This window comes from Olea europaea, chromosome 8, assembly GCF_002742605.1.
Source record: "Olea europaea var. sylvestris chromosome 8, O_europaea_v1, whole genome shotgun sequence".
Classification (NCBI taxonomy): Eukaryota; Viridiplantae; Streptophyta; class Magnoliopsida; order Lamiales; family Oleaceae; genus Olea; species Olea europaea.
The window spans coordinates 6,399,128-6,425,044 of NC_036244.1; the positions used below are offsets into that span (position 1 = coordinate 6,399,128).

At 34.2% G+C, this 25,917-nt stretch overlaps 2 protein-coding genes, 2 long non-coding RNA genes and 1 pseudogene across 11 annotated transcripts; 2 read left to right on the plus strand and 3 right to left on the minus strand.

Moving 5' to 3' along the window:
• Nucleotides 1-4,914, plus strand: LOC111398655. Of its 3 annotated transcripts, XR_002703368.1 has the most exons (10): nucleotides 1-184; nucleotides 1,347-2,011; nucleotides 2,097-2,171; nucleotides 2,249-2,435; nucleotides 2,515-2,613; nucleotides 2,751-2,817; nucleotides 3,291-3,456; nucleotides 3,590-4,314; nucleotides 4,415-4,489; nucleotides 4,674-4,914. XR_002703368.1 is itself a non-coding variant. In XM_023025668.1 (9 exons), exons 1-8 carry the CDS (start codon nucleotides 122-124, stop codon nucleotides 4,266-4,268), a joined length of 2,001 nt encoding a protein of 666 aa, XP_022881436.1. In that variant the 5' UTR covers nucleotides 1-121; the 3' UTR covers nucleotides 4,269-4,314; nucleotides 4,415-4,639. The 3 variants fall into 3 exon arrangements, 2 of the variants coding, with proteins under 2 accessions (XP_022881436.1, XP_022881434.1); XM_023025668.1 differs by lacking the exon at nucleotides 4,674-4,914 and having other exon boundaries at nucleotides 4,415-4,639; XM_023025666.1 differs by lacking the exons at nucleotides 4,415-4,489; nucleotides 4,674-4,914 and having other exon boundaries at nucleotides 3,590-4,408.
• A 2,715-nt stretch (nucleotides 4,915-7,629) lies between these two features.
• On the plus strand, nucleotides 7,630-11,752 carry LOC111398656. Of its 6 annotated transcripts, none has more exons than XR_002703369.1 (5): nucleotides 7,630-7,890; nucleotides 8,548-8,963; nucleotides 9,171-9,479; nucleotides 10,854-10,996; nucleotides 11,482-11,752. XR_002703369.1 is itself a non-coding variant. In XM_023025671.1 (5 exons), exons 2-5 carry the CDS (start codon nucleotides 8,580-8,582, stop codon nucleotides 11,525-11,527), a joined length of 789 nt encoding a protein of 262 aa, XP_022881439.1. In that variant the 5' UTR covers nucleotides 7,630-7,890; nucleotides 8,548-8,579; the 3' UTR covers nucleotides 11,528-11,752. The 6 variants fall into 6 exon arrangements, 4 of the variants coding, with proteins under 4 accessions (XP_022881439.1, XP_022881440.1, XP_022881437.1 ...); XR_002703370.1 differs by having other exon boundaries at nucleotides 10,854-10,989; XM_023025671.1 differs by having other exon boundaries at nucleotides 10,854-10,903.
• A 757-nt stretch (nucleotides 11,753-12,509) lies between these two features.
• Nucleotides 12,510-13,005, minus strand: LOC111398657. The gene is made up of 2 exons (XR_002703371.1): nucleotides 12,897-13,005; nucleotides 12,510-12,814 (listed from the first exon to the last, which is right to left on the minus strand). It is a non-coding gene; the product is annotated as an uncharacterized LOC111398657 (long non-coding RNA).
• A 143-nt stretch (nucleotides 13,006-13,148) lies between these two features.
• LOC111398658 lies at nucleotides 13,149-13,480 on the minus strand. The gene is made up of 2 exons (XR_002703372.1): nucleotides 13,325-13,480; nucleotides 13,149-13,219 (listed from the first exon to the last, which is right to left on the minus strand). It is a non-coding gene; the product is annotated as an uncharacterized LOC111398658 (long non-coding RNA).
• A 5,592-nt stretch (nucleotides 13,481-19,072) lies between these two features.
• Nucleotides 19,073-19,623, minus strand: LOC111398223 (annotated as a pseudogene).
• Nucleotides 19,624-25,917: the final 6,294 nt, after the last annotated feature.

Genomic DNA, 25,917 nt, shown 5'->3' on the forward strand with positions numbered 1-25,917 from the left:
TATCTTCATTGACTTTCATCGAACCTTTTGGGAGATCAGATTCAGAGAGAGAAAACGGAAATTGTGGAGTTTAGAGAGAGAAAGTAGGAAATGTGGAGAGAGTCTGTTAGGGTTTCTGGAAATGGACTACCCTGAATCTACCATACCCTCCGCAGGGGACGCTACTGAAACTGTTCCCGTCCAAGTACAAGAACGGAACTCTATACCTTTTCTATAAATAAAATATGTAAAATTGGGGAATTTTATACCTTTTTTTTTCATACGATTTCGTTTGGGTTAATTAATTTTTTTTTATGAAATTTACACACATGGACACAAAATGTATGCCATTTAGATGTGTAAATTTATAGCATTTTTTTAGTTTTTACTTGACTTTATGTGCATAAATTAATTTTAAGCTGATTTGCACTATTTTGGTAATGGGGTGAGGATTTTAGTTGAATTTTTAGATGGGTATTGTAATTTTATATCTGTGTAATGTGTTTTCCCTTTTGGTAAATTTAGATACTATGTGGCACTGTACTCGGTCTCCTATCATTTAATTTTTCGTTCTCCCAAGAAATGCATCTGGTTCATGTTTTTGACAGTTAACTTAAACCAATCTGCTCTAGCATCTTATCATACTCTACTCATCTATACAGAAGCACATATGTTGCATGGACCATTCATCGATGCTTTGAATTGTGAAGTAAGATTATCCTGTTAAAACAATCTGTAAAATTGATGCCAAATGTAATTTGAAGCATAATTTTTGTTATCGATTTCTATTAGAAGTGCTTAATTTGATTTGGATTTTTTTTTTTTTTAAAGAAAAAGAAATTCAACATGTTGCATCAATTGTGCTGAGCTTTAGGTAGTTCAGATTTTGACTTTCTTCAATTTTGGTGCCATATGACACATGCCAAAAATGATAGAAGGTACTCTGTTTATTGATGTCGATAACATTTTGGTCGCAGTCATACATGTCAATGGATCTTAAGAGCATATGTCATAGTTATATGATAATAAACCAATATTTAGAGAGGATGCACATGTATCTCCAATTTATATGGATAGAGAAGTTTGTTGAATTATAACCTTTAGCACTCACATTAATTGAAAAAATTATAAGCATTTTTGCACATATAAATCACATACTAAGTTCTAGTAGATTTTATTTAAATGGCAAGTATAGAAAATAATTTTTGCTTGGATTCTAGTGAAACAATATCTTGGAGTGAAGAAAGTAATTTTTGCTTGGGTTCTAGGGAAACAATATCTTGGAATTTTGAAAATTGCTCTTTGTTAAATCAGGTATTAAACATTACTAGAAATTTTAACTCACAAGGTTTGTACAAATTTATTAGGCTGCTCAACACCATGGCTTGCATGTACGTAGTCTCCAGTTTGAAGATGCTCAGCAGAAAGTAGTAACAAATAGGCATGTACAAAACACTTCAGGTATTGAAAATAGTTCTAGGCCACTTGCCTCTTCTGCAGATAGAGGGGGCCCCAAATCACTATCCTTGGAGACACCATCAACTCCCATTCGTCGGGTTGGTATGACCCAGCATACGGATTATCCTGGAAATAGTGGGAATTATAGCATAAATTTTCCAAAGCCCGTAGGTATTGGCTTGCACCTAAATAGCATTGTCAGCACTACGCAAGCAGGAACTGGAGAAACTGTAATTGTGAAATCATCTGAAAAGGGTATTTTAAGTATACGGAATGAGCAACAAGTGACTACTCTGAGCTCTCATCTATCTGAAAACTCAAAGAACTCTTCATATTTGTCTGTGTTGGAGAGTGTTCTCGGAAGTCCTGATGAAAGTAGGCGTGAAAATGATCATGCCTTGGTGGCAGCTAATTCTGCTATTTCTGTGTCCACTTATGACGCAAAACCTTTGGACAACCCTATGGTCTGTAATCCAATTGAGGATCAATCAACTCCAGTTAACAAGAGGAAGTCTAACGCTGGAAATGCTGATGATGCAGAGGAGTTTAACAAGTCAAGCCCCAAAAGGAAGAGGCAAGCCTACAACTTATCTTATGAATAATGAGTTTTATTAGTTGTCTCCATTTTTACTACATTATTTTAGCTGCAATTTTTCCAGGAAGAAAACACCCGAGTCCAATGATGATTACAGTAGCAAACTTTGCAACTGCAAGAAGTCTAAATGCTTGAAGCTGTAAGCGCATAAAATGTTTTCTTACAAATTTAGATTTACACTTCTATCACGTGCTTTTGTAATTTGTTTCCTTGTAGTTACTGTGATTGCTTTGCTGCTGGAATATATTGTGAGGAACCTTGTTCTTGCCAAGGGTGCTATAACAGGCCTGAATATGAGGATACGGTTCTAGAGACACGCCAACAAATTGAATCTCGCAATCCTCTGGCATTTGCTCCAAAGACAGTACAGAACTTCATTTATCCATCTTCAAGCATTTGTGGGGTATTGAGGCATCGAAATTTATAATTTTGCTGTACAACAGTGCAATGTTAACTGAATTATTAAGTTGAAATGTTCACAGGAAGATGAGACTCAGTTATCAAAGCCCTCCATAAGGCACAAAAGAGGGTGCAATTGCAAGAAGTCGATGTGCCTCAAAAAGTACTGTGAGTGCTATCAGGTACGTGGGTGTGCTTATGGGCATGATTATCTACGTTGTTTTTTCGTGGGGTTGGGGCTTAGAACCTCTGAGTCATGCTAAGTACTACTTAATTGCATTTGCTCTTATAAAATGAGTTTTTTTGTACCTTATAATAGGCAAAAGTTGGTTGTTCTGATGGATGTCGATGCGAAGGATGTAAAAATGACTATGGCCAAAAGGGAGGTATGATTTGCATTTGAAGTTCTGTTATCACATTGCATGAGATTCTACTTGTTAATACTCAGGAGACTTGAGGAATAGCTATTAATGTGTCTGAACAGGCAAATAAGACTATAAGAATATGAATTGCTCTCTATGGAAATGACCTGGAGATGCTCCATATATATCTAAGTAGAAAAATATGCTGCTTGCTTAGCAGGTTTAGCTTTGTTTGAACACTGTTAAATCTGGACTAGTTTTCTTATGTGTTTCTTATTGCCTCTATTTTATTTTATTTATTTTTTTATTTTTCAGTCTGTATAAGGTTTTGAATTTGGGGGTACCAATGAGAGTATAATGACAAGTACGAAAATAGATATTTTCTTGTACTCCAACAAAGTGATATATAGCAATTTTAAGTTATTATAAATTATAAAGTATATCTCTGAACTTTTTGTGGTTTCATTTCTATTTGAACTGGATGCTCCATCTTTCAGAATATGGCATGGATAACGTTGTGGGCATGCAAGGTACTGATGAAACAACAGATGGCTCCTCTGTTGAAAAACTTGAAATGGTGGGGTCTGGAAATGCTTTGTATCATACTGAGCTAAGCAATCCTCATAATTTGACTCCTCTGACACCATCATTCCAATACTCAAAGTAAGATTAGTTCTTTCTAGATACATTTCGATTCCCATGCACTTAATTTCTGGTTAAATGATTAGCTAGGTACTTGAAATTTGAAATAGCTTTGTGGGCAAATATTTTTCCTTTTTCTCCTGAAATTGTGCAGCCAGGGAAAAGGTGCATCAAAAGCTTGGTTCTCTTCTGGAAAATACTTCCATTCACCAGAATCTGGTCCCACCTTTGGGGCACCATGCATCACGTTCCCAAGGTCTCCTGGGAATGTGTATAATTCTGATATGATCTCAGAATCTTCTAAAGAAATTCTGGATCTAGATTCTTTTGATCATGAACTAGATTACCACAAAGCAGAAGCGGTCAATGACTTCTCATTTGGGCACCATGGACCTGGCAATAAGGAGCTTCTTGCTGGTCCGCTAAATGCAGGAGAATCGGAAAACAATTGGAAAGTTCAACCATTTTCTGGAAGTGGACATTTTTCTCCAGCAAGCTCCCTTCGTTGGCGTGGTTCACCGATCACCCCTATGGCTCAGTTTAGTGGGACTAAACTTCCTCAAGCTGCTGACTATTATGATGGTTTACACAACATTCTGGAAGATGACACACCAGAGATTCTGAAGGACACTCCTAACCCACTCAATGCTGTGAAAGTAAGATCTCCAAATAAGAGGCAAGTTTCTCCCCCTCATGAACATTCGCTTGAGCTGGGTTCAAGGTCATCAGAAGGCCTGAGAATTTCTCGCAAGTTCATACTGCAAGCCGTTCCCTCATTCCCACCTCTTACGCCTTGTGTTGAATCTAAAAACGCTGGACAAAAAAAGACATAATCCGCAGAATTGTAGCAACAGCAGGATATGAGATGAAGCATATGAGGTAAGTGTTGACAATTACATCGTGGGAAAATGGATGTTATGCCCAACAGGTTTTTTGGGGCATGATTTCACAATGTTATCCTGTGTCTGTTTTTCTTCAGGACCTGCTCTATACCCTCAAATGGTTTTTCATCCATATCAATGAAAGCAACCTTTAGGTCACTATAATCTGCCAGGTATAGGCATTACTTGCAACATGTTTGGTAGAAAGTATTGGACACCTTTGACATGATCAAGAAAGAAAAAGATAAGAAACTAAAATCAATCAGGTCCAATACTGTGTACTAAACATGCATTTTGGAATATAAGCTCAATTCATCTTCTAATCCTGCTTTTTATTGTCCTTATTAAAAACCGAAGTTGCAACGCTTTTCGAGGCTCCAAATACAAAAATGAAAGAAAGCCTCCAGTAGAATGGAAGATTTCCAAATGTACAGCATCCTGTCCAACCCCCTTCATGTTCATACTTTCTAGATGTTAAACAGATGCTGCATACTGCTATACTCTATTGGTTAGGAAAAAAACAAGTCGGCCTTTTTGATTTTCCATGATGAATGCCATGTTCTGAGGGAAAGAGACTCGTATTTTTTAGGCATTTAATTTCTGAGAGTACATTCTCTAATAATAAAATTTGAGTCTTGACTCAAGTCAGTGTATAAAATTAATAATCTTGCTTAATGTATTAAATTATAAATTTATTTAAAATCCTTTAGAGCCCAATGAAAATATAAACTAATAATTGATCATATACATAAAATTTTATCAGGAATTTTGCACTTGAAAGCTCTTTCAATTCAATTTTTATACATTAAAGTTGCTTGCTTTTTCTTTTAACTCAAATTGAACTCAATCTCTACCCTTTTTTTTTTTTTTATGGTACTTTGTAGAAAATAATTATTAAAAATTAAGATATTTGAAAGATTTATTTTGGTCAAATAGTTGGTAGAACACAATAATCATCTCATCATGATTATATTCAGTAAGTGTTTAGTATTCTTTTAGTAATCTCTTCATCAATGAGTTATTTTATCACTAAACTATTTTTTCTAGGATAAATCGAAAGGTGATCAACATTCATCACTTTTTTGTAGGGTTAAAATGAGGTCACATTATCTATTGAAAAATTAATAACCCTCTAAAATAATAAAATTTGAGATTTGCTATATATACACATTTATTTTTGTTAAAAATAATTTTTAATCATCCGATCACAAATTATCAAGTATGAATTTGGCACCAATTTAGCAAAATGAATATATACAAGTAGTATAAACCAATAATTTTATTCGGCCCAACATTATTATTTGAATCAACTTATAAGCAAATCCTTTAAGCTCAGCCACCAGTTCCTTGCTAGAATTAAATTCTATTCAAACCTGCCTAGAATACATCAAAGGAAAGGAAAGAAAATTGCTCTACCGAAATTGTCACCTTTATGACCGAGGGCTCCATAAAGTTGATGTCAAAAACAAATAATAATAATAATAATAATAATAATAATAATAATAAGATTAAAATTAAAAATTAAATATATGAAAAGGACGACACAACAACCTAATACATCAATCGATAGCATCAGCATTTGATCGAATAAAAGAATCTACCAAAAGCACTTCAAATAGTTTCATTGATCAGCAGCCTTACATGTGAAGGATGAAATCAGTTACATCTCAAGTTTGAAGCCAAGAAAAGGTAAAAGGACAAAAAAAGGAGAAAAAAGAGGGTAGAGGTTGTTTGATCTCTTCTTGTAAGAGATGGAAGGAATTTTTTAATTGTACAATCAGAGTTGACGACGTCCTCATATAAGGGGGTCCATGATTTTTTTATTCATTGTGGGCCCTTCTTCCATGCGTGTGGTTGCCTGAAATATTCATACAATTGAATTGCTTGAAATTTACTTTCTTTTCTTGCAAATTTCATATTCGCAATTAAACACAGCCCCCGTTTGGCTCTCATTCTTCGTCTTATTTTTCTCTCTCTTATTTTCAATCACACAATCTTTCATAAAATAATATTACACGCAAATAAAAAAAACCTTTAATTTTTTTTCAACCACACATTTTTCAAAAAAACACTATTTCAATCACTAAAATTTGGAAAGAATTGGGGTCAAACGGGAGCATATTTTGTTTTGACACTTTCTTAGGGAATTAAAAATTCTCATACTATTCATATTTTTTAAGTTACTAACTAAAAAATCATTGTAACTTTATTCAATTTTAAATGTTATTAACTACGGATAGAAATTTTCATAAGAAAAATAAAGCAAGAAATATGTAAAAATTTTAAAAAATTAATGCTTGCACGACTCTATGTGTGTCAATGTTTGAAAATCAAAATGATGTATATTTTCATGAAATTCACGTGACTCTGTAACAAAAATTTGAACAACCTTCATTGTCGAGGACCAATTGTACAATACTAACAAACGTTTTAAAACTAACATCCAACTCATGTCAAAACAAAAAATGAAAAAAACTTGGGGAAGCCATTTGGTTGAACAAACGCCCAGCGAGGAGAGCTCTCTTTGCGGAAGGAGTCCAAATGAGTTGTGGGAACCTGGGAGCCAACAAGGGCACATCCTGCGATTTACCTCCCTGAGCTGCTGAGGGGCCGGAGGTTCAGGGACAAGGATCTAGTCGGACGCAAGTCCGGACACCTTGTAAAAAAAAAAAAAAAAAAAAATGAAAAAACCTAACCTACTATGGAACTAATGGCCGGAAGACAAAAACTCTATATTAATTGTTGTTACAAAAATGGTAAGTGTGCACTTTTTTTCACAGCCCTCTCACGAAACATGGGGCCCGCAAGTAATTATTTTAATTACGAGCCCCACCCTTCAATGTGAAAAGGCTGTTAATAGCATTGTACCTGTAGCATTCCTCTAATTGTTATCTTTTTTCAAAAGTGTAATGTTATTCATAGTCGCTCACTGTGGTAGTCATCCTACGTGGCATATTACATGACGATTTTGTGATTTGATGTATTAATATGATGATTTTTTCTGTTACATATATCAAATTACTAATCGTCATATACATGTCACATAAGATGACTGAGATAATGAGTAATTACAAATAACATTATTTTTTTCAAAATATATATTTTATTTTATAAAATATAGGAAAATGTTCTGCGTACAAGGCATTTTTCTACAAGGGTCTTACTGACCCCTCTCTGTAGGGGTGGCCCCATATGTTAAGTACAAAAAAGGAAAAAAGAAAAAAAATTTACATCGAGACCCGTCATGTGTGTGGTCTGACAGGGGCCTGTGATCGTAACAAATGTCACTAACTCACTCAAATTAGAGATGTTTTGTACAAACAAAAAGTGCATTACGCACCCCCAAATGAATTCTATCTAAACCAATATTTTAATATTCCAATAATACCCTCCACCTCATATTTACGAATATTTTAAAATTTTTTTTTGGCCCCAATTATTTATCCTCCACGCCAAAGAAACAAACCCTAGAACACAAAATTAAATTCCCAAAGTGTGATTTAGAATTCTCCAGAGATCAAAACACAAATTAGGAATTTCTGAGATCGAGTTTTTCCTTCAATTTTGATTGCAGGTGAGTAATTTCATAGTTTTAGGGATTCAACTTGGGGGCTTTGAACATGTCAATTGGTTAAATTTTTGGCATTGGCATTTGGGGATTTTTGTAATAGATTGTATCTTCTATGGTTTTAATTCATTTCCTATTGATTGACATGATCATCACATCCATCCACTTTTTAAATAGTCAAAAATATTTTTTAAATCACTGGTCCGGATTTTGCCACCTCCAACATTGTCAACAATGTTTGTCAACTAATATCATACAAATAATTTAATTCAAAAATTAAACTTGTGTAGACTCTAAATTTTGGTTTAATATTATTTTTTGAAGAATTATTTTATCTTTCAGTTTATAGATTAATTTAGAGCAATGATTTCAGAGATGCTGCTTTTTTTCTGTTTTTCTTTCTTTTTTTTTTCTGATTTTCGGAAGTTATTAAAAGTTCTTACCTTGATTTAACCAGAAGATCAAAATCTTTGTTTTATTTCTAATCAATATTTGGGGATCTCTTTGGATTTTTAAAGTTGATCCTTCTGGTATAGAAGTTTTATTTGCTTTTATGCTATAAGATGCAGATGCAGTTTTTATTTACCTTTTGTTCAGTTATCAGAATATATTCTTTCATATCTATTGAGTGGGGTTCTTATAAATATGTTGTTGAAATGACAGGTTGTGATTTCTTGTGTTCAATATTGCTCATAATGAGGCTCAAAAGAGGGAGTAAAGTAGATGTTATGAATAAAAGGGGTGATCCAGTCACGCGGCGTATGGCTGAGATACTAGCTGTCAATGGCCATACTTATGACGTGCAATATGATTGTTATCCAGGTAATGCAACTCAGCCGCTGGTGGAAAGGGTAACAAGGACATTATCGAGGCCATGCCCTCCTCTCGTGGAAGGTCTGGAGAATTGTATAGCCGGAAGCATTGTGGAGGTGTTCGATGACTGCTTATGGAAGATTGCCGTGATCTTGAAAGTTCTGAATGGCAATCAATATTTAGTAAGGCTTCTCGGGTGCTCTCTGGAATTAATAATCAACAGATCAAATGCTAGGATTAGACAAACTTGGCACAATGATGGGAAGGTACTTTACTACTTTCAGTTATTTGTTGAGATCTTAATTTTCTGCAGTACATGTTTCTTTACGTCAGTTGATTGACCCCCACATATTCTTCCTCAAGACAACATCAATCTTGCTTTGTTAGACGTTCCTTTTTCTTTCCTTTTTTTCCTGATTACTTGTAAATCCTTTGCTTGCAATCTCTGATCAACCAATGCTTCCTGCTTGAAGGGTTCCAAAGGATGTGATGATGATGGAAAAGCTAGCATGCTGTTGACTTCAGATTGTTATCAAAAGAAGAGCTTTCAGGCCCCAGAAGTTAATGCGATGGATAAAAATCAAGCTCAAAAGTATGGTGTGCACATTAAGAGTGATGCTGGAGTACAGGAATCTCATCTAGTATCGCCGAGGTCCCTGAAGAGGGTGTCCCCCATCTGCTCAGCTGTTATTGAAGCAAATAATGGACATGTCCAGAAGATAAGAGCAATTGAGAAAGAAGAAATGAAGAATAGGGTAGTTTCTGACCCCATAATTGAAAAGGTAGATGCTCTTTCTTACCCAAGAGAAATCCTGGGTGAGAAACACATGCATGCTTCCTTTAACAATAGATCATATGGATATAATCAAATGGAGAGGCCTAAACAAACTGATATTTATGGCTATAGTGGATTGAGAAGCTCAGAATTTAATAATTCTGATATTGATGCCTGTTCCGTTGGTAGTTGTAGTGTTAATAGTGAGAGTCCAAACAACTACTATAGTCATGTCATACCAGTACTGTGCCACGTGACAGATACTCCTTCCAGTGATGCGGAGTGGTGTTATGGTCCAGGCTCAGGCTCTGAGGGAAAAAAGGGTCTGCGTCTCCCAAAAGAAGTGGAAGCCAGTATCCATAGGTTAGAGTTGCATGCTTATCATAGCACTCTGGAAGCATTGTATGCTTCTGGGCCCTTAAGTTGGGACAAAGAGGCATTGTTGACAAATCTTCGTATCATGCTCCACATTTCAAATGATGAACATTTGATGGAGCTGAAGAATCTAATTTCTAGTAAAACGGGTGCACATGTCAGATAATGTTGAACCAGTGTTTTTATTTAGTTTTTTGTTCAGCATAGGATTTAATCCTTTCATTTTCTAGTTCAACATTGTAAGAAAGATGACCTGTTACATTGTGTATCCTCTGTCTTAGTTGTTAGCTCTGTGATTATCTAGAAAGTGATATTTGTAACTATGACAATGTCTCACATTCTTATTGATAAAATAATGTATACAATTGTTCCAAAGAAATGATTTTATTTTATCTGTATTTAGATTTGCTGGTTAGCATGCATTTTTTCTTGGTTCCAGTTATGTAATAGTGTTGTAAAACATCTTTACTGCATGAGAACTATTATTTTTGAGGCAGAAGCATTATGTACCTAATTGGCAGATTCCAAAGATCCATGTAACAACCTTTTATTTCGCCCTTTGGTATTAGATATCTGTTGTGATCTTCTACCAGTTTGAACTCGTTGAAATTATATGCTTCTATCATGAACTCCTACTGTGTGCAGTGCATAGCTGAAAACCAATCTAAAAGCTTGCACACCTAGTACTGTTCTGCTAAGGTCGCATATTGAATATTCCGAAGAGTCACACTTGATATTGTGTTGAAGTCGTAAAGGGAAAGGCATCTTTTAGGGGTTTGAGAAGCTACTAATTCAAAGTAGTCTAGTTCTCCTGCTGCTCATTGTAATGGAGTTTATGACACGAACTCATCTATGACTAGTTTTGAGTTGCATGTCACTTCTTAACTACGATTATGTATTGGTTGTAAACTATTATTAGTTTGATTTTCTCCACATTTTTTTGGCAGCACATAATCTTCTAGTTGAGAACGTTATTGATCAACATTCAATTTCCCATATTTTCCAGGTCCGCAATTGGAGGCATGCTCCAATTTCTTCCAAAGGCTTAACGATGATGTAAGAGTTTGTTGCATTTCTCTTGGCACAAATTATCAGAAAATTCAGTCTTCCACTTTGTCACAGAGTTGACAAACTTACGGCCGGTCTCTGGTATCTCTATTTAATCTATGTAAATGTATAACTTAATTTCAGGCTTATATCCTGATTTGTCAATGTTGTAATTATGCTTGATGAGAAGTATTAAGTCCAGCATTTTAATTTTTGGGTGTTCTGTAACTGCAAAACTTGCACCAAAGCAACTTTTTCAAAAGCTTATATGAAGCACCATTCTATTGCCGCTCATGTTTTTGAGAAATGTGATTGTTTTTCTTTCTCCTCCAGTTCTTTTAATCATCTTTATCTTTATTTTTTATTTTCATATGGTTTGCAAGAATTCAACTGGCAGGATAATCATAAGGATATTTTAAGATGTAATTAATATTTCAGATGTATGATTAAAGTGTTCTCCTTGAATATCATGTATTGGTGAGGTTCTGCAACTTTATTATTGGAACTCAACTGTGATAAGAAACAAATCGATGAATATCATTACATTCCTTGTGATATTGAAATAAATTGTTTTGACACTGCTGCAGGCTGGCTGTTCACCTCCATTTCTATGGTCTCATGGAGCTCTTTTGACTTGTTTTGGCATATGATATTTTCTCCTTGGAGAATCATATGAAGGAAAAAGTTGGAGCAGATTCATCTGTGAATACTCAAAGGAGACAAAATTGTGGAGTGGAGAAGCAGAGGGAATCAAATACATTCAGCAGTAGTTCATAGGAAATTTAGCTCCCGTTTGGTTTTCATTTTTTGGCCACAAAAATAAAAAATATGATTATTATCCTTACATCAAGCCACCATATTTGACTTTCTATCTCTTGTGTGGATCTCGTAACAATTATATTTTTCATTTTCATTCTTAAAAAAATGGGAATCAAATGGTAGTGAGATTGAATATCTAATGGGTTTATGGAGTTTGTTCTCGTTCATAAAGAGTTACAATTTTTACAGTTGTCAATTTACTATTTTACTTACTTCAGCCCTCTCGAGCATCTTATAATACCAAGTTGCCTTTATGTTCTTTTTTCGCTGGATTTTACATTCAGCAGTTCATAGAAAATTTAGCTCCCATTTGATTTCCATTTTTTGGCCACAAAAATAAAAAAAATGATTGCTATCTATTAAATCAAGCTACCATATTTGATTTTCTATCTCTTGTGTGAATCCCGTAACAATTATATTTTTCATTTTTATTCTTAGAAAAATGAAAATTAAAATAAAAATGAAAATTAAACGGTAGTGAGATTGAATATCTAGTGGGTTTATGAAGTTTGTTCTCCTTCATAAAGAGTTACAATTTTTACAGTTGTTGATTTACTATTTTACTTATTTCAGCCCCCTCGAGCATCTTATGATACCGAGTTGCTTTTATGTTCATTTTTAACTGGAGTTTACAGTTTCTAAGGATAGATTTTACAGTTTTTGTATTTTTCTAGGTAAAATATATTTGTTTTTAATTCGGTTCTTCATAATTTATGCAGTTATTTCTTATGCAATTTCGATATTCTTTTCTTGACAATGATCAACGTCTGCATTTTAATGATATAAATTCCAGTCGGAAGCAAATCGGAAGTGAGCATTAACCATAAAAATCTCTCATCCATGTGAACTGAGTCGTACAACTAGGATCTTCCCCCCAAGCAAATCCAAAATCACAATCTATCAAGAATGAGAAACCCCTACATTAGGAACTTGAATCCGGGATGGAAAAGCTTGACAATCCCAAAATAACAAGAAAATAATTTGGCCATCAAAGGAATGCACCACACAAGGATCCTTCTAATTGAAAGCTTTTACTCGAAGGCATCATCGTCGTCATCAGGCAATGGCTGACTGGCAGCTGCAGCGAGCTCAGCTTCATGCCTGCAAAAATTCACGACATTCCAGTTAATATTTATGTGATGAGCGTACTCTTGCATCTTGCGATGAGAGGGAAAGAACTTACAGATGCTGTGCAGCCAAATCGATTTGGACTTCAGGAGGAGCAAGTGCAGGAGATTCCACAAAGTGCAAGTTTTGATCCCTGTAACCACAAGAAACTTTGCCTTAAGCAACTTATATTGAAAACTTTGTCTTCATATATTTTTGTTTGATCCTCGCTAGTAAAAAAAAAAAAAAAAGTTTGAGAATGCATAGCGAAATACAATAGAAATCATATCAAGCGAACAGGAACAAGCAATGTATAAAAGTTGAATTACCAGTGCCACCATCGCCAACAATAACAAGCTTGAAGCTTGGGTAATCCACTGTCTGCTGATTCGGCAAGGCCTATAAACCCAAATAAGAAAGAAAAAAAGCTAAATCTCGCCAAATCGACGGCATTTGACATAATACCCTAAAACACAAATCAAATAAAAAACAAAATTTCCTTACCATTCGTTTGATACTGCCGTTTAGAGAGAAAAATCGATGTAGGCGAGAATGAGAGGTTAGATTTATGTATAATTTGTTTTGTTTTGAGAATTAGCGAGCGCGTATATATACGTATACTGGGAGCCCTAATATGAAATATTTTGAATTGTGCTTAGCTTTAAGCTGACGCGATTATTAGAACCGTTGGATCAAATTGAGGAGCGGAGCCACGTGAGATGCACATTACCTTAAATTTTGAATTTGAAATTGTTTCAAAACCGGCATATTGGACCATCGTTTTTGCCGGCCCATTCAGAAATAAAGAAGCAAGCCCTTTCTAGAGGCTCAACTCGGCTCGGTTGAAATTGTCGAGTTTTTTTCAGTCTCGAGCCGGGCCGAGCAAAAACCTTAAACCTTCTCAACTAGTTCAATAACCTTTGGACCATCTTCTTAACAAATAGCACAGCACTTCAAAGAATCAAAATGCTTTACCCACAATTAAACAAAAAAATCCCAAAAAACTAAGAATTACTAATGCTTCATAAGTAAATATTCATATTAACAATTGACTTAAAAATGACAAGGATTTCCTACTGCCCAACAATCAAAGTACTTAAAATGTAAAAACTCTTAAAAACACACTTACCAACTGCAAACTAAATGTTATAGTATATATTATAAGATAAGAGATAATTGATTCAATTGAAACAAGTAAAAAGGGAGCAACAAATGCTTCCTAATTGACTCCCAAAACTGTTAAACAAAAACTAGAAACTAGAAAGCTAAAATTACAAATTCCATTATTCCAAGATCTCAAACAATTTTGAATATCATTTAGTGCCAAGACTTGAACTGGGACTTTTATGCTCCGGTATTACGTTGATAGGTTACATAGGTATCAAAGGTATGCAAAGAACTCAATTTTTTTTTAAGGGGCAATCATTCCATTTCAATTATAAGCACCATCATTCATTCATTCCATCAAGTGAGTAAAATTTCAGTTCCCTGTTCTGCTGTTCATGTTCCCACATAATTAAAAGACAAACTAAACAAGAAATATATTAAGTAATAACTATCCAATAAGGCAATAAGCCAGTAACCCAAAATACAAAGTATAATTAAATATTCGAATGACCAACATCTCGAACAAATTTAATTATTTCTTCTGCAAATAACGGGAATGGAAAAGATATTGAAAGATTTTCAATACAACAAAACAAGTATAATTAATTGAAAAGATATTGAAAGATTTTCAAATTCTAAGAATCTAATTAGTAAATTACTTACCCTAAAACCGAACCCAAGTCGTCGATAGCTAGGCTTGAGGCGGCGAATCGGTGCGACTGTGCAAGTCTGTCACTCACGGGTCAGAAGTGAGTCAGGCCAGTCGGCAATCAACAGTTCCATTCGACCGGCGGCTACTGGCAGGGCAAACCGGCAAAGTGAAGATTTAGGGATTTTGACTTTTTAATTTTGGGAATTCTGTGAGTTGGTTTTGCAAATGACGGGAATGGAAAATGTTTGAAAATTGGGGATTAATTATTTGATTGCATGGTAATTATTAATGAAATGGGTATTATTTTGGGCCTAAAATTATATAGGTTAGTGGGCTACAAATTAAAGAAATTTTTTTTTGAAGTGGGCTAGCCCACTGAATTTATTTGTTAGTGGGCTAATGTAGCTGAATAATTACAATTCCAACACAAATTATTTTTTGTGGAAATTACACAAAACCATGCATTAACTATTCAAAATTCCTAAATTAGATTGAAACTTTAATATTTCAAAAACCAGATTTTTTTGTTAATTATTTAAATAAACTAATTACCAAAAAAATAAAAACCCTACCCAGCCGTCACTATCCATTACCATCTCCCCCTCACCCTTTCTCGTCTCTCTCTCTCTTCCTCTCACTCTCTTCTTCGGTGACGATCCAGTTTGGGGCTAAATCATCGATTACAAAGGCGGCGATGATTCAGTGGTTGTGGCTTTGGGGATTTTTTTGGGTGTGGATTGGGTTTTTGTTGTGGTGGTGGTGGGGCTGAATCACTAGAGGTGTAGGTGGCAGCGATGAGAAGGTGATGGTGGTTGTGGTGGTAAAAAGCAGTGTTGCGGTGATGGTGAAGTGATGCCTTGCCGTTCTTCCACTGCATGACACGACGGTAGCGTGCTCTCAAAAGGTTAGGCAGTGCTGGTTGTACAAAGTGATGATGCGATCTATTTGGTAGCACGCAACGATGATGACGATCTCCATTGGTAGCACAAAGCGACAGCGAAGAGATGTGTTTTGGGATCGAATCATTGGTTACAAATGTAGTGGTGATTCGGTGATTATGGCTTTGGGGATTTTTTAGGGTGAGGATTGTGTTTTTGTTGTGGTAGAGATTAAAGGCAGGTCGTGGCGATGGCAAGGCTAAATCGCTGGTGGTGCATGTTGTGGCGATGAGAAGGTGATACTGGTGGTGGTGAGAAGCAATGTTGTGGTGATGGTGAAGTGATGCCTCGCCGTTCTTTCACTTCGTGGAATTTGTCTCTATTAATGTGTGTTGGCATCAAAGGCAGCGGCAGCGATGGCTTTGGGGATTTTTTTGGGTGATGATCATGGTTTTGGTATGGTAGAGATTAAATGCTTGTTGTGGTGGTGGCGGGGTTGAATCACTGGTGGTGCAGGTGGTGACGGCGCTTTGGAGTGGTGGGATGAAGTGTGGGTGTATGTGACGATTTTATTGGTTGACTAAAAGTTGTGATCAATGTGGTGGCGGTTTTGGAGGTGACGGTGGTGGTGGTACTGTTGGAGGCAGCGTTGAAGTGGTGGTCGTAAGTGTTGGTGATGGTCACAGATTATTTGGTTTGTTTGTGACCAGTGAATTGGTTAATCTGTGATCAATAAAAAATGTGACCAGTGAATTAGTTAATCTGTGACCAATGAAAAAGATAAATTGTAACAAAGAAATAAAGTGTGACTTAAAATATTAATAATTTGTGACTTATAATAATTGTGATCCATGACCTATAAATTTTTTTATTTCGTGATCGAAAAATAATGTGACCTATAAAATTTTTGATTTGTGACCTAAAAAAAGTTGTGACTAATAATTTGATAAGTTGTGACTAAAAATTAATCGTGACTAATTAATTTTTTTATTTGTGATCAATAAACAAATTGTGACCTATAAAATTTTTAAATTTGTGATCGTAAAATAATTTGTGACATAAAATTTCTGATTTGTGACCAAAAAATAATAAGTGACTAATTAAATTATTAATTTGTGAACAAATTGTATAGATATGTGATCTAAATATATGTAATTAATAAAATAATTAATTAATTAATTAAATTATAAATAAATTTTAATAAAAATTTGATTTTTGAAGTTTGAAACTTGTTTTCTTAATTTTGAAATATGTTATACTTAATCTCTTATTTATGAAATTTTTCTTTTTTCTTTTTTTTTTTTGTATCTGGGCCTGAAAGACAGTAGGTTGCAGCCAAGTACAGTCCACTTCTGAATCTGTCCATGATGCCACCAAAATCTTGATCCATTAATTAAACAAATGGGCAAAATAAAATCAATAGAATTAAATAGTCGGATATCTGTTTGATACTTTGATTGCATCGATAATTTCCCGACTTGATCTTGATCCATATAAACATATCAAACTTGATCCATATAATAACATGAAAGAAGATCAAATAACCCAAAATTTCAGAATTTCTAAAACCCTTATTTCTCAAAGATTCAACAATGGAGTGACTCTGATACCACTTATAGGAAATTGAAAGGAACCAGATTCATCAATACTTTCACATATATTCATAATTCTCCATGTTGAAATCAATGAGAAAATAAAAATTACAGTAGCGTACCTCAATCCATAGATTTGAGTCTTTCTGAACGGATTATGATCTTCCAACTGTTACGTGATTTCTTGATATCTGTTTCTCTGTTGATGGGGATGCAGAGAATTGTTAAAAGTCACGCAATTGGGGACCATGACCTCATATTAAATAATTGATTATTATCTTTCAATTATTTTAAATTGGCCCCTCATCAGTTTAAAATAATTATTCTGGTCTCTACACTTTAATCCCGTCAGAATTAATACTCATTAGTCCAAAATTAAACTTAGTGGATCACCTTATCGACTAAACCTTAAAGATAGCACCACACATTTTAATATATATACATGTATGGCCCCGTATGATGGAATTTTTCCAATAGAGAGAGCCTTCATTTGCAAAGAAATAAAGATATACAAGAAGGACCAGCATTAAAACATATTCAAGCTGAATTGGTATGGAAGTATTGTTACCTTAATCTTTAAAACATTAGTTCATTCATAGTACAAGAAAATGTTTTAACCCTTGTAAGATAATCCATCATACAAGTCTTCTGGGGTTAAGAACACTTAGCAACTTTACATCATCGACCACTGGGCGACAAAGTGAAGCAAAGTCATCGCTCCTCATATGGTAGTATGCGCTGAGGAACATGACATGTGTCCTAGCAGAAACCGTCACAAACCTCAGCACAACGCAGATATAACCATCCGTGCCCTTGGACTCATAAAAATTTGTGATCGTAAAATAATTTGTGACATAAAATTTCTGATTTGTGACCAAAAAATAATAAGTGACTAATTAAATTATTAATTTGTGAACAAATTGTATAGATATGTGATCTAAATATATGTAATTAATAAAATAATTAATTAATTAATTAAATTATAAATAAATTTTAATAAAAATTTGATTTTTGAAGTTTGAAACTTGTTTTCTTAATTTTGAAATATGTTATACTTAATCTCTTATTTATGAAATTTTTCTTTTTTCTTTTTTTTTTTTGTATCTGGGCCTGAAAGACAGTAGGTTGCAGCCAAGTACAGTCCACTTCTGAATCTGTCCATGATGCCACCAAAATCTTGATCCATTAATTAAACAAATGGGCAAAATAAAATCAATAGAATTAAATAGTCGGATATCTGTTTGATACTTTGATTGCATCGATAATTTCCCGACTTGATCTTGATCCATATAAACATATCAAACTTGATCCATATAATAACATGAAAGAAGATCAAATAACCCAAAATTTCAGAATTTCTAAAACCCTTATTTCTCAAAGATTCAACAATGGAGTGACTCTGATACCACTTATAGGAAATTGAAAGGAACCAGATTCATCAATACTTTCACATATATTCATAATTCTCCATGTTGAAATCAATGAGAAAATAAAAATTACAGTAGCGTACCTCAATCCATAGATTTGAGTCTTTCTGAACGGATTATGATCTTCCAACTGTTACGTGATTTCTTGATATCTGTTTCTCTGTTGATGGGGATGCAGAGAATTGTGAAAAGTCACGCAATTGGGGACCATAACCTCATATTAAATAATTGATTATTATCTTTCAATTATTTTAAATTGGCCCCTCATCAGTTTAAAATAATTATTCTGGTCTCTACACTTTAATCCCGTCAGAATTAATACTCATTAGTCCAAAATTAAACTTAGTGGATCACCTTATCGACTAAACCTTAAAGATAGCACCACACATTTTAATATATATACATGTATGGCCCCGTATGATGGAATTTTTCCAATAGAGAGAGCCTTCATTTGCAAAGAAATAAAGATATACAAGAAGGACCAGCATTAAAACATATTCAAGCTGAATTGGTATGGAAGTATTGTTACCTTAATCTTTAAAACATTAGTTCATTCATAGTACAAGAAAATGTTTTAACCCTTGTAAGATAATCCATCATACAAGTCTTCTGGGGTTAAGAACACTTAGCAACTTTACATCATCGACCACTGGGCGACAAAGTGAAGCAAAGTCATCGCTCCTCATATGGTAGTATGCGCTGAGGAACATGACATGTGTCCTAGCAGAAACCGTCACAAACCTCAGCACAACGCAGATATAACCATCCGTGCCCTTGGACTAATAAAGAACCTTGAAAGTGTCTCGACTAGCAAATGTCTCAACTATCATTGGTCACTTGCAAGAATTATTAGCATCACCCACAGCAAATGGGAGTTTGTAAGTTTTTCCTATGATGGTTCTGGCTGCTTGTGCAATGGCACTTTCCTTTCTCCAACAAGTTCAATGGCACGCTTTCCACGTGGCACTGAGAAATGATCAGAATCGATGTATTTGACAAGTTTGAGGGATTCGACCATCCAGGCTTGCAATGGAGAATCATCCTCGATGTTGAGAGGGACAAGGAATCCCCGACTCATGTTGGAAAATATATAAGCACCTTCTTCAAAATCTCCATTTTCACTAGGTTCTTTGCATAACGAGGACATAATACTAAATTGGGATTTAAGTTTTCAGATTACGTAACCAACGTATTAACTTCGTAAATAAGTAGAACGCAAAGTCAGGATATAAGTACTAGCATAATCGGCATAGACAAGCGATAACTTTCTTTAATAGGTTTGAGTTGTTGTCCGAAATAATTTGCAGAATTATATAAATTAAGAATAGAACAAGTACTATAACAGAATATAACAATGGTTACAATTTTAGAAAGAAATTGCGAAATAATACTACATAAGTATGTAATCGTTAAAAGGATAGAATTGTCCAAACAAATACGTCCCCTTGTTGTAGATGCTTGAGGTTTAATTCAAACGCATGTTTCTTAGGATACAATAAAAAATCCGTATAATCTGAGCACTACAGATGCTATCCCAACGAACTGAAAAATCATGTTTCATAGTGTAACTTTCATAGTCCACCTCCAGGGAGGTAGCTAATGGATCACAATGCAAAAGAGTGGTCCAAAAAGCTAATTAAAGTCAATTAAATTCATACAATTCCATATTTAGGCACTCAGAACTATATTCTCAAAATATAATGCCAAAATCCCTCATAATTCCTAAAATCTCCCTTGTTTTAGACATATAGAATTAGAATCATTAATCTAATTCGTTTAGGATTTTCATCAAAGAAGGAATTAAACAAAAAATTTATGGCATGAAGATCATCAACAATTCTAGCATGAATTTTCTAAATTCATCTAGGATTTTACCAACTTTATTGTCCCTCCTCAAACATATAAAAATCTGGAGAATACTTTGAAAATACTGCCTACTACCATTCTAGATCTATCTGGGAAAATCACTTATAATCAATTAATGGAACATCGAACTCCACCGACATATCACTCCTATAAATATGGTTCTATCTCTGCATTTGTACACACAGAAATTGATAGAGCAAAGAGATAGAGAAAGAGAGTGCGTAGTGAGAGAAATAGTGTACTGGAGAGAACTAGAGATAGTGATATGAATATAAAATTAGAGAGGTGTAGTGCTAGTAGGGTGCGTTCTCAAAATTGTAAAAGTGATTTATATCAATAAAATTATTTTCGTTTTGGATTTAAACTCAACAATTTGATATTGGAGCTAGACAGTTCGGAAATGAGTTTTGTGCACAAAATGAGGGAGGGTAGCACATGCTTGTTCCAGATACATTTAGTATTTTTTGGTAATTTTATTCTATATATCAGTTATGTCCCTAAAATGTTTTTCTAATATGTTTTTAATGTCGAAATTCTCATTATACCTTTTGTTTATTAATAATATCCAATACATACTTCATAATAAGTATTCATCATACTTTTGTTTTAAATAATTAACAATATGACAATTTAAATGTCATGAATATTATCAAGTTTAATTTATGGCACACAAATTATTCTTTTCTGACCATTATTTAATTAAAAATTGTGGCTTCGCAAAATTATAATGTAAATGGCATAAAATGCATTATTTATCTACTCTACAAAACCCTTTTTTTTCAATAAAGAAAAAAGACGATGCGATTATCTTACTTGTACTTGAGATGAGATTATCAGTAACAACCAATTCATATCTAGAAGTAAATTTTCGATCACTAGAAAGGCTCCACAAAATAAAAAAAAAAATGCAATTTAAGTTGATTTAATACAAATATACAATATAGAAAAAGTAAAATTAATATTCTATTTGATTCCCATTTTTTCTTAATAATGCATTTTAGAATAGTAGATTGATGAAAGGCATGTGGTTGAAAAATAAAAAAATAAAAATTTGAGTTTGGATGTAATATTATTGAAGAATATATGTTAAAAAGAAAAGAGAAAAAAATATATTTTAAAATAATGGTGATCAAACTAGGGTGAAACATAAAGACATGAAGATGCTTATATGGGCCTAAGTCTCTTATAGGCCTATTGGAAATTGACACCTGTTTATCAGTGTAAAATTGACATGAATAGCACTAAATATAATTGGAATTAGTCTATTTGTACACTTATTTTGTGCATAATCTTTCACATACCCCTCACATAGAGGGAGGCTCACGCATAATAAATTATATGCGGACCCCTTTCATGTAAGGGGGTGTCAATGATTAAGCACAAAATAAGCCTACATGTAACATTGCCCATATAATTAAGCAATAGCTGTCGCATCCTTCTACTTTGACCAACACTTTTTGCGAATGATAAAAAATATATAGTTGTACAAACTTACAGATTTGTTTATCAACAGGTTACGTGACAATATTTTGATGAAATTTGATTGAGTCAAAATCTCACCAATCAAATAAAAAAAAAAAAAAATAATCCAATTTCTTCTTGTCCTTAACTCACAATATAAGCACAATTATTTAAGTGGTGAAGAAATTTTAAAAATTTTAAGTCAATTTATTGTCACCTCATTAATTTGTAAAAAGAATCTATAAATGGTAATATACAACAAACATTTTTCAAAAATATAAATACGAATTTTGTTCTGTTGATTTGAAAATGGGAAAATGCGCACAACTTATTTAAAATTAGATAACTCAAAAATCTTTTAACTTGACAAACCCTTTTCGTGAATCCACAATCAAGATTCTCGACCTCTACTATTGACAAGAGGTCAGGATTCTTCAACCCGATTAATATATACAGGATATAAACATGCACTACATAATAACAAAATTCATTATATAAGATTCTCACATTTGAATATAATTTTACTTAATATTTATAAGTGAATAGGTGAACAATTTCTTAAAAAATTAATACGCAAAGTACAATATGGCATTGCAATGAAGGGATTATTTATCATTGGGCCCCAATTATAATAGCTAAATGACAACATGATTTCCTATGAATTTTTTAAAGATTTTTATCATCATATTCGGGCCTATTCGATAGTGATTATGAGAATTGATTTTTTAACTTTTAGAGAAAAAAATTGGTCCTACTTGTGAGTAAAGAAATAAAAAATGACGGTTGAAATAGTTAAATAACGGTCAAAAAATTGATTCTTGAGGCGAAAAATTGCTACCAAACATGGGCTCCACAACCTAAACCAATGTCATGTTCTACTGATGAGAGAGTTTTTCTCAATCAATCAATACCTCTAAAGGATTCAAAGTCGTTCTATCAAATGACAAAGTGTACTTTATATTGTATATTATAGTTAGAGGAGGATTGCGTGTTACGATACTTTTTGTTTAATTGAGACTCCAAGTGATTGAAAGTTCGTGTAAAAAGTTCATGTTGAATTGATACATTAGTAACTAGGATTAGTCATGTTGACGTTGGTCTATTCCTTCGATTAAATATGTTCAAAGGTCTTCATTTACGTAATTTATCTTGATTAATATTACATCCCACTCGTCAACCCATATTTTATAAATTTTAATCTTTTCAAATTTGTATTCACTAATGACGCATTGGGTGGAAAATGTTGAGGGCGGAAGTTCCAATAACACACGTTGATTCCAAACCGGATTATAAGAACGAGATTTAATGACAATATTGAAGTACACTAAATCACACCACGAAAACAGAAAATTGAATTTGCAAAGAAAGAACACAAAGGGTAAATGTATAGGAACGATTTATTAATTCAACAATATGAAAAATACAAGACAAACTAGCAATACTGCTTCCATGTTACTCTCTACAAACTGACCAGAAGAGCCTCGTATTTATAGGCTAACCCTAGAAGAGTCCTAAAAGGCAAGAAAATATATTACAATTAGGAGACCCAATTTCAACATGATTTTATTTCCTTATTCAACTTAGTTTCCTTAAACCCTAGGTTAATACTTTCCTAATCCAAGTCGAATACGCCTCTTCAAAAGACTCCTATTTGAGTCATACTCCTAACAATCTCCACCTTGACTCAAATTCCGGTACTACGAATGAAACTCTTAAGTTTCAAATTCATATGCATCGAAATTAACTTATTGAATCTCTTCAACACAGTAATCACTCCATATAAACGAAACACTTGTCCTCTACCCTGCGTCTACAATCGACACCGGAACCCAATCGCCAGGGTTTCTAATTCCACCAAGGAATTAATATTGATCACACATAATCAAAGCACACTCTGTAGCAAGAACCAAACCAGATACTTGATCAGAAAGCCCCTTACTGGAACTGTCGCCTTCAACGTCCCTAAAAGCATCCCAAACATTGCTGACACCACGGTACCTACGCTCGATGAGTCCTACCCCAGCAATTGAACACAGTGTACTCGTTGAAATTGGTGGCAAAGCGGAATCACCAACACTCTCCCTAACAGTGTTCTGAATCGACTCAAAGCCCAACACAAGAGGTACCGTGCCAAACTGAACTTCTACCACAGTATTAACTTGTCCAAATGTCTCCTCTTAACTGGTTTTGCACTTCCCTACAAAATGTACAACTTGGATCTTTTTCGTCCCTCCAATACAACTCAAACTCCCTTTCGGACCTTCAAGATTTCACCTCCTCTAGAGAATTTATTCCCTTTTGCATCAAGGGTACTTAGCGAAATGAGATTCCTTTTCAGGTCAAGAACATGTCGAACCTAATCAATTGTTCCAAATATTTTATCCTGCAGCCTCAATCTGACTCGACCGATCCCAGCAATACGAAAAGATTGGTTGTTTTCTATTACAACTCCACCTTGCTGAACAACCTCATATGTCTGAAATAAATTTCTATCGGAACACATATAGTGCGAATATGCTGAATCAAGAATCCACTCCTCATTAGGCCTAGACTCCACATCAGATACTACGATCAACATCACCTCTTGGCTATCTGAACAATTCTCAACTACATTGGTTTCGTATGAATTCAAAGATTGCACCCTAAGATTTGTAGCTAAATCACCTTTAGCCTGCAACATATCGCAATCCTTCCGAATATGTCCCTTCCTTTAACAGTAGTAACAGGTCACATTGCTAAATCTAACTTTCGATCTGCCTCTTCGTTGACTAACTTGAGATACAAGAGCTTCCCCATCCCTTGATGTAGCTCTAACCAAATGCTTCATTTTTTCATTTGAGTGCAAATTATCATAGACATCTTATATAGTCAATGTATCTCGACTATACAAGATAGTATCCTTAAACGACGCATAAGACTCAGTCAGCGTACACAATAGGATCAAGACAATATCTTCTTCATTGTACTTAACCTTTGACGTCTCTAGATCTACAACTACTTTCTTGAACACGGCAATGTGATCTTCCACAATCCTCTTTCCGCCATGCAATGGGCATACAACTTCTGCTTAAGAGCCAGTTTACTAGTAAGACTTTTAGTTATACATAATTACTCTAGTCTCAACCACAAAGTAGCTGCCGTCTTCTCATTCAACACATCCTGCAGAATATTGTTGGATAAATGAAGATGAATCAACGACACAGCCTTTCGATCCTTCCGTTGTTTTTCCTTCGTTGTCTAATCGGCTGGCATCTTCTCAAAACCTGACGCATCATCCAAATCCAACTGCGTTAGAATAGTCATCATCTTTATTTGCCACAAAGAAAATCTTATATTGCGATCTAGTTGCGAAATATCATACTTCAACCCAGACATCCCGAAAAAAAAATCTCAACCAATCTACGAAAGGAACCAAGTTCTGATACCACTTGTTGGGGACGGAAGCTCCAATAACACACTTTGATTCCAAACCTGATTATAAATAACGAGATTTAATGACAATATTGAAGTATACTAGATCACACCATGAAAATACAAGATTGAATTTGTAAAGAAATAATACAAAGGGTAAACGCAGAGAAACGATGTTTATTAATTCAACAGTATGAAGTTACAAGACAAACTAGCAATACTGCTTCTATATTACTCTCTAAAACTGACCAAAGGAGCATCGTATTTATAGACCAACCCTAGAAGAGTCCTAAAAGGTAAGAAAATATATTACAATTAGGATACTCAATTTCAACAGGATTTTATTTCTTTATTCAACTTAGTTTCCTTAGACCCTAAGTTAATATTCTTATAGTTTAAGTCAAATACGCTTCTTCAAAAGACTCATATTTGAGTCATACTCCTAACAAAAAAAAATGAAAAATGTGAGAAACAAAATCATGTTACCTTGATTTTGTCACAAAGTAATGAGTGGCTTCTAAAAGACTTCACTTATTTGATTACACATCTTTAAAAGTCATGATTCATGCATGGTGATTGGTGAACCATGTTAATTTTGTTGTTGGTTAAGCAACACTTGAGGCCACAAATGTCCAATTGCTTTTATCATTAGTCTATTTCTACTGTATCATGCCATTTTAATGATAAATTAACAGCATTTTCA

What these genes read in the sequence shown, in the direction of transcription:
- LOC111398655 (XM_023025668.1), top strand. Translation starts at nt 122, where the DNA reads ATGGACTACCCTGAATCTACCATACCCTCCGCAGGGGACGCTACTGAA. An exon ending in TCAAGCCCCAAAAGGAAGAG is followed by an intron (nt 2,012 to 2,096) that starts GCAAGCCTACAA and finishes CAATTTTTCCAG; the next exon opens with GAAGAAAACACCCGAGTCCA. An exon ending in AGTACTGTGAGTGCTATCAG is followed by an intron (nt 2,614 to 2,750) that starts GTACGTGGGTGT and finishes ACCTTATAATAG; the next exon opens with GCAAAAGTTGGTTGTTCTGA.
- LOC111398656 (XM_023025669.1), top strand. Translation starts at nt 8,580, where the DNA reads ATGAGGCTCAAAAGAGGGAGTAAAGTAGATGTTATGAATAAAAGGGGT. An exon ending in CTTGGCACAATGATGGGAAG is followed by an intron (nt 8,964 to 9,170) that starts GTACTTTACTAC and finishes TCCTGCTTGAAG; the next exon opens with GGTTCCAAAGGATGTGATGA.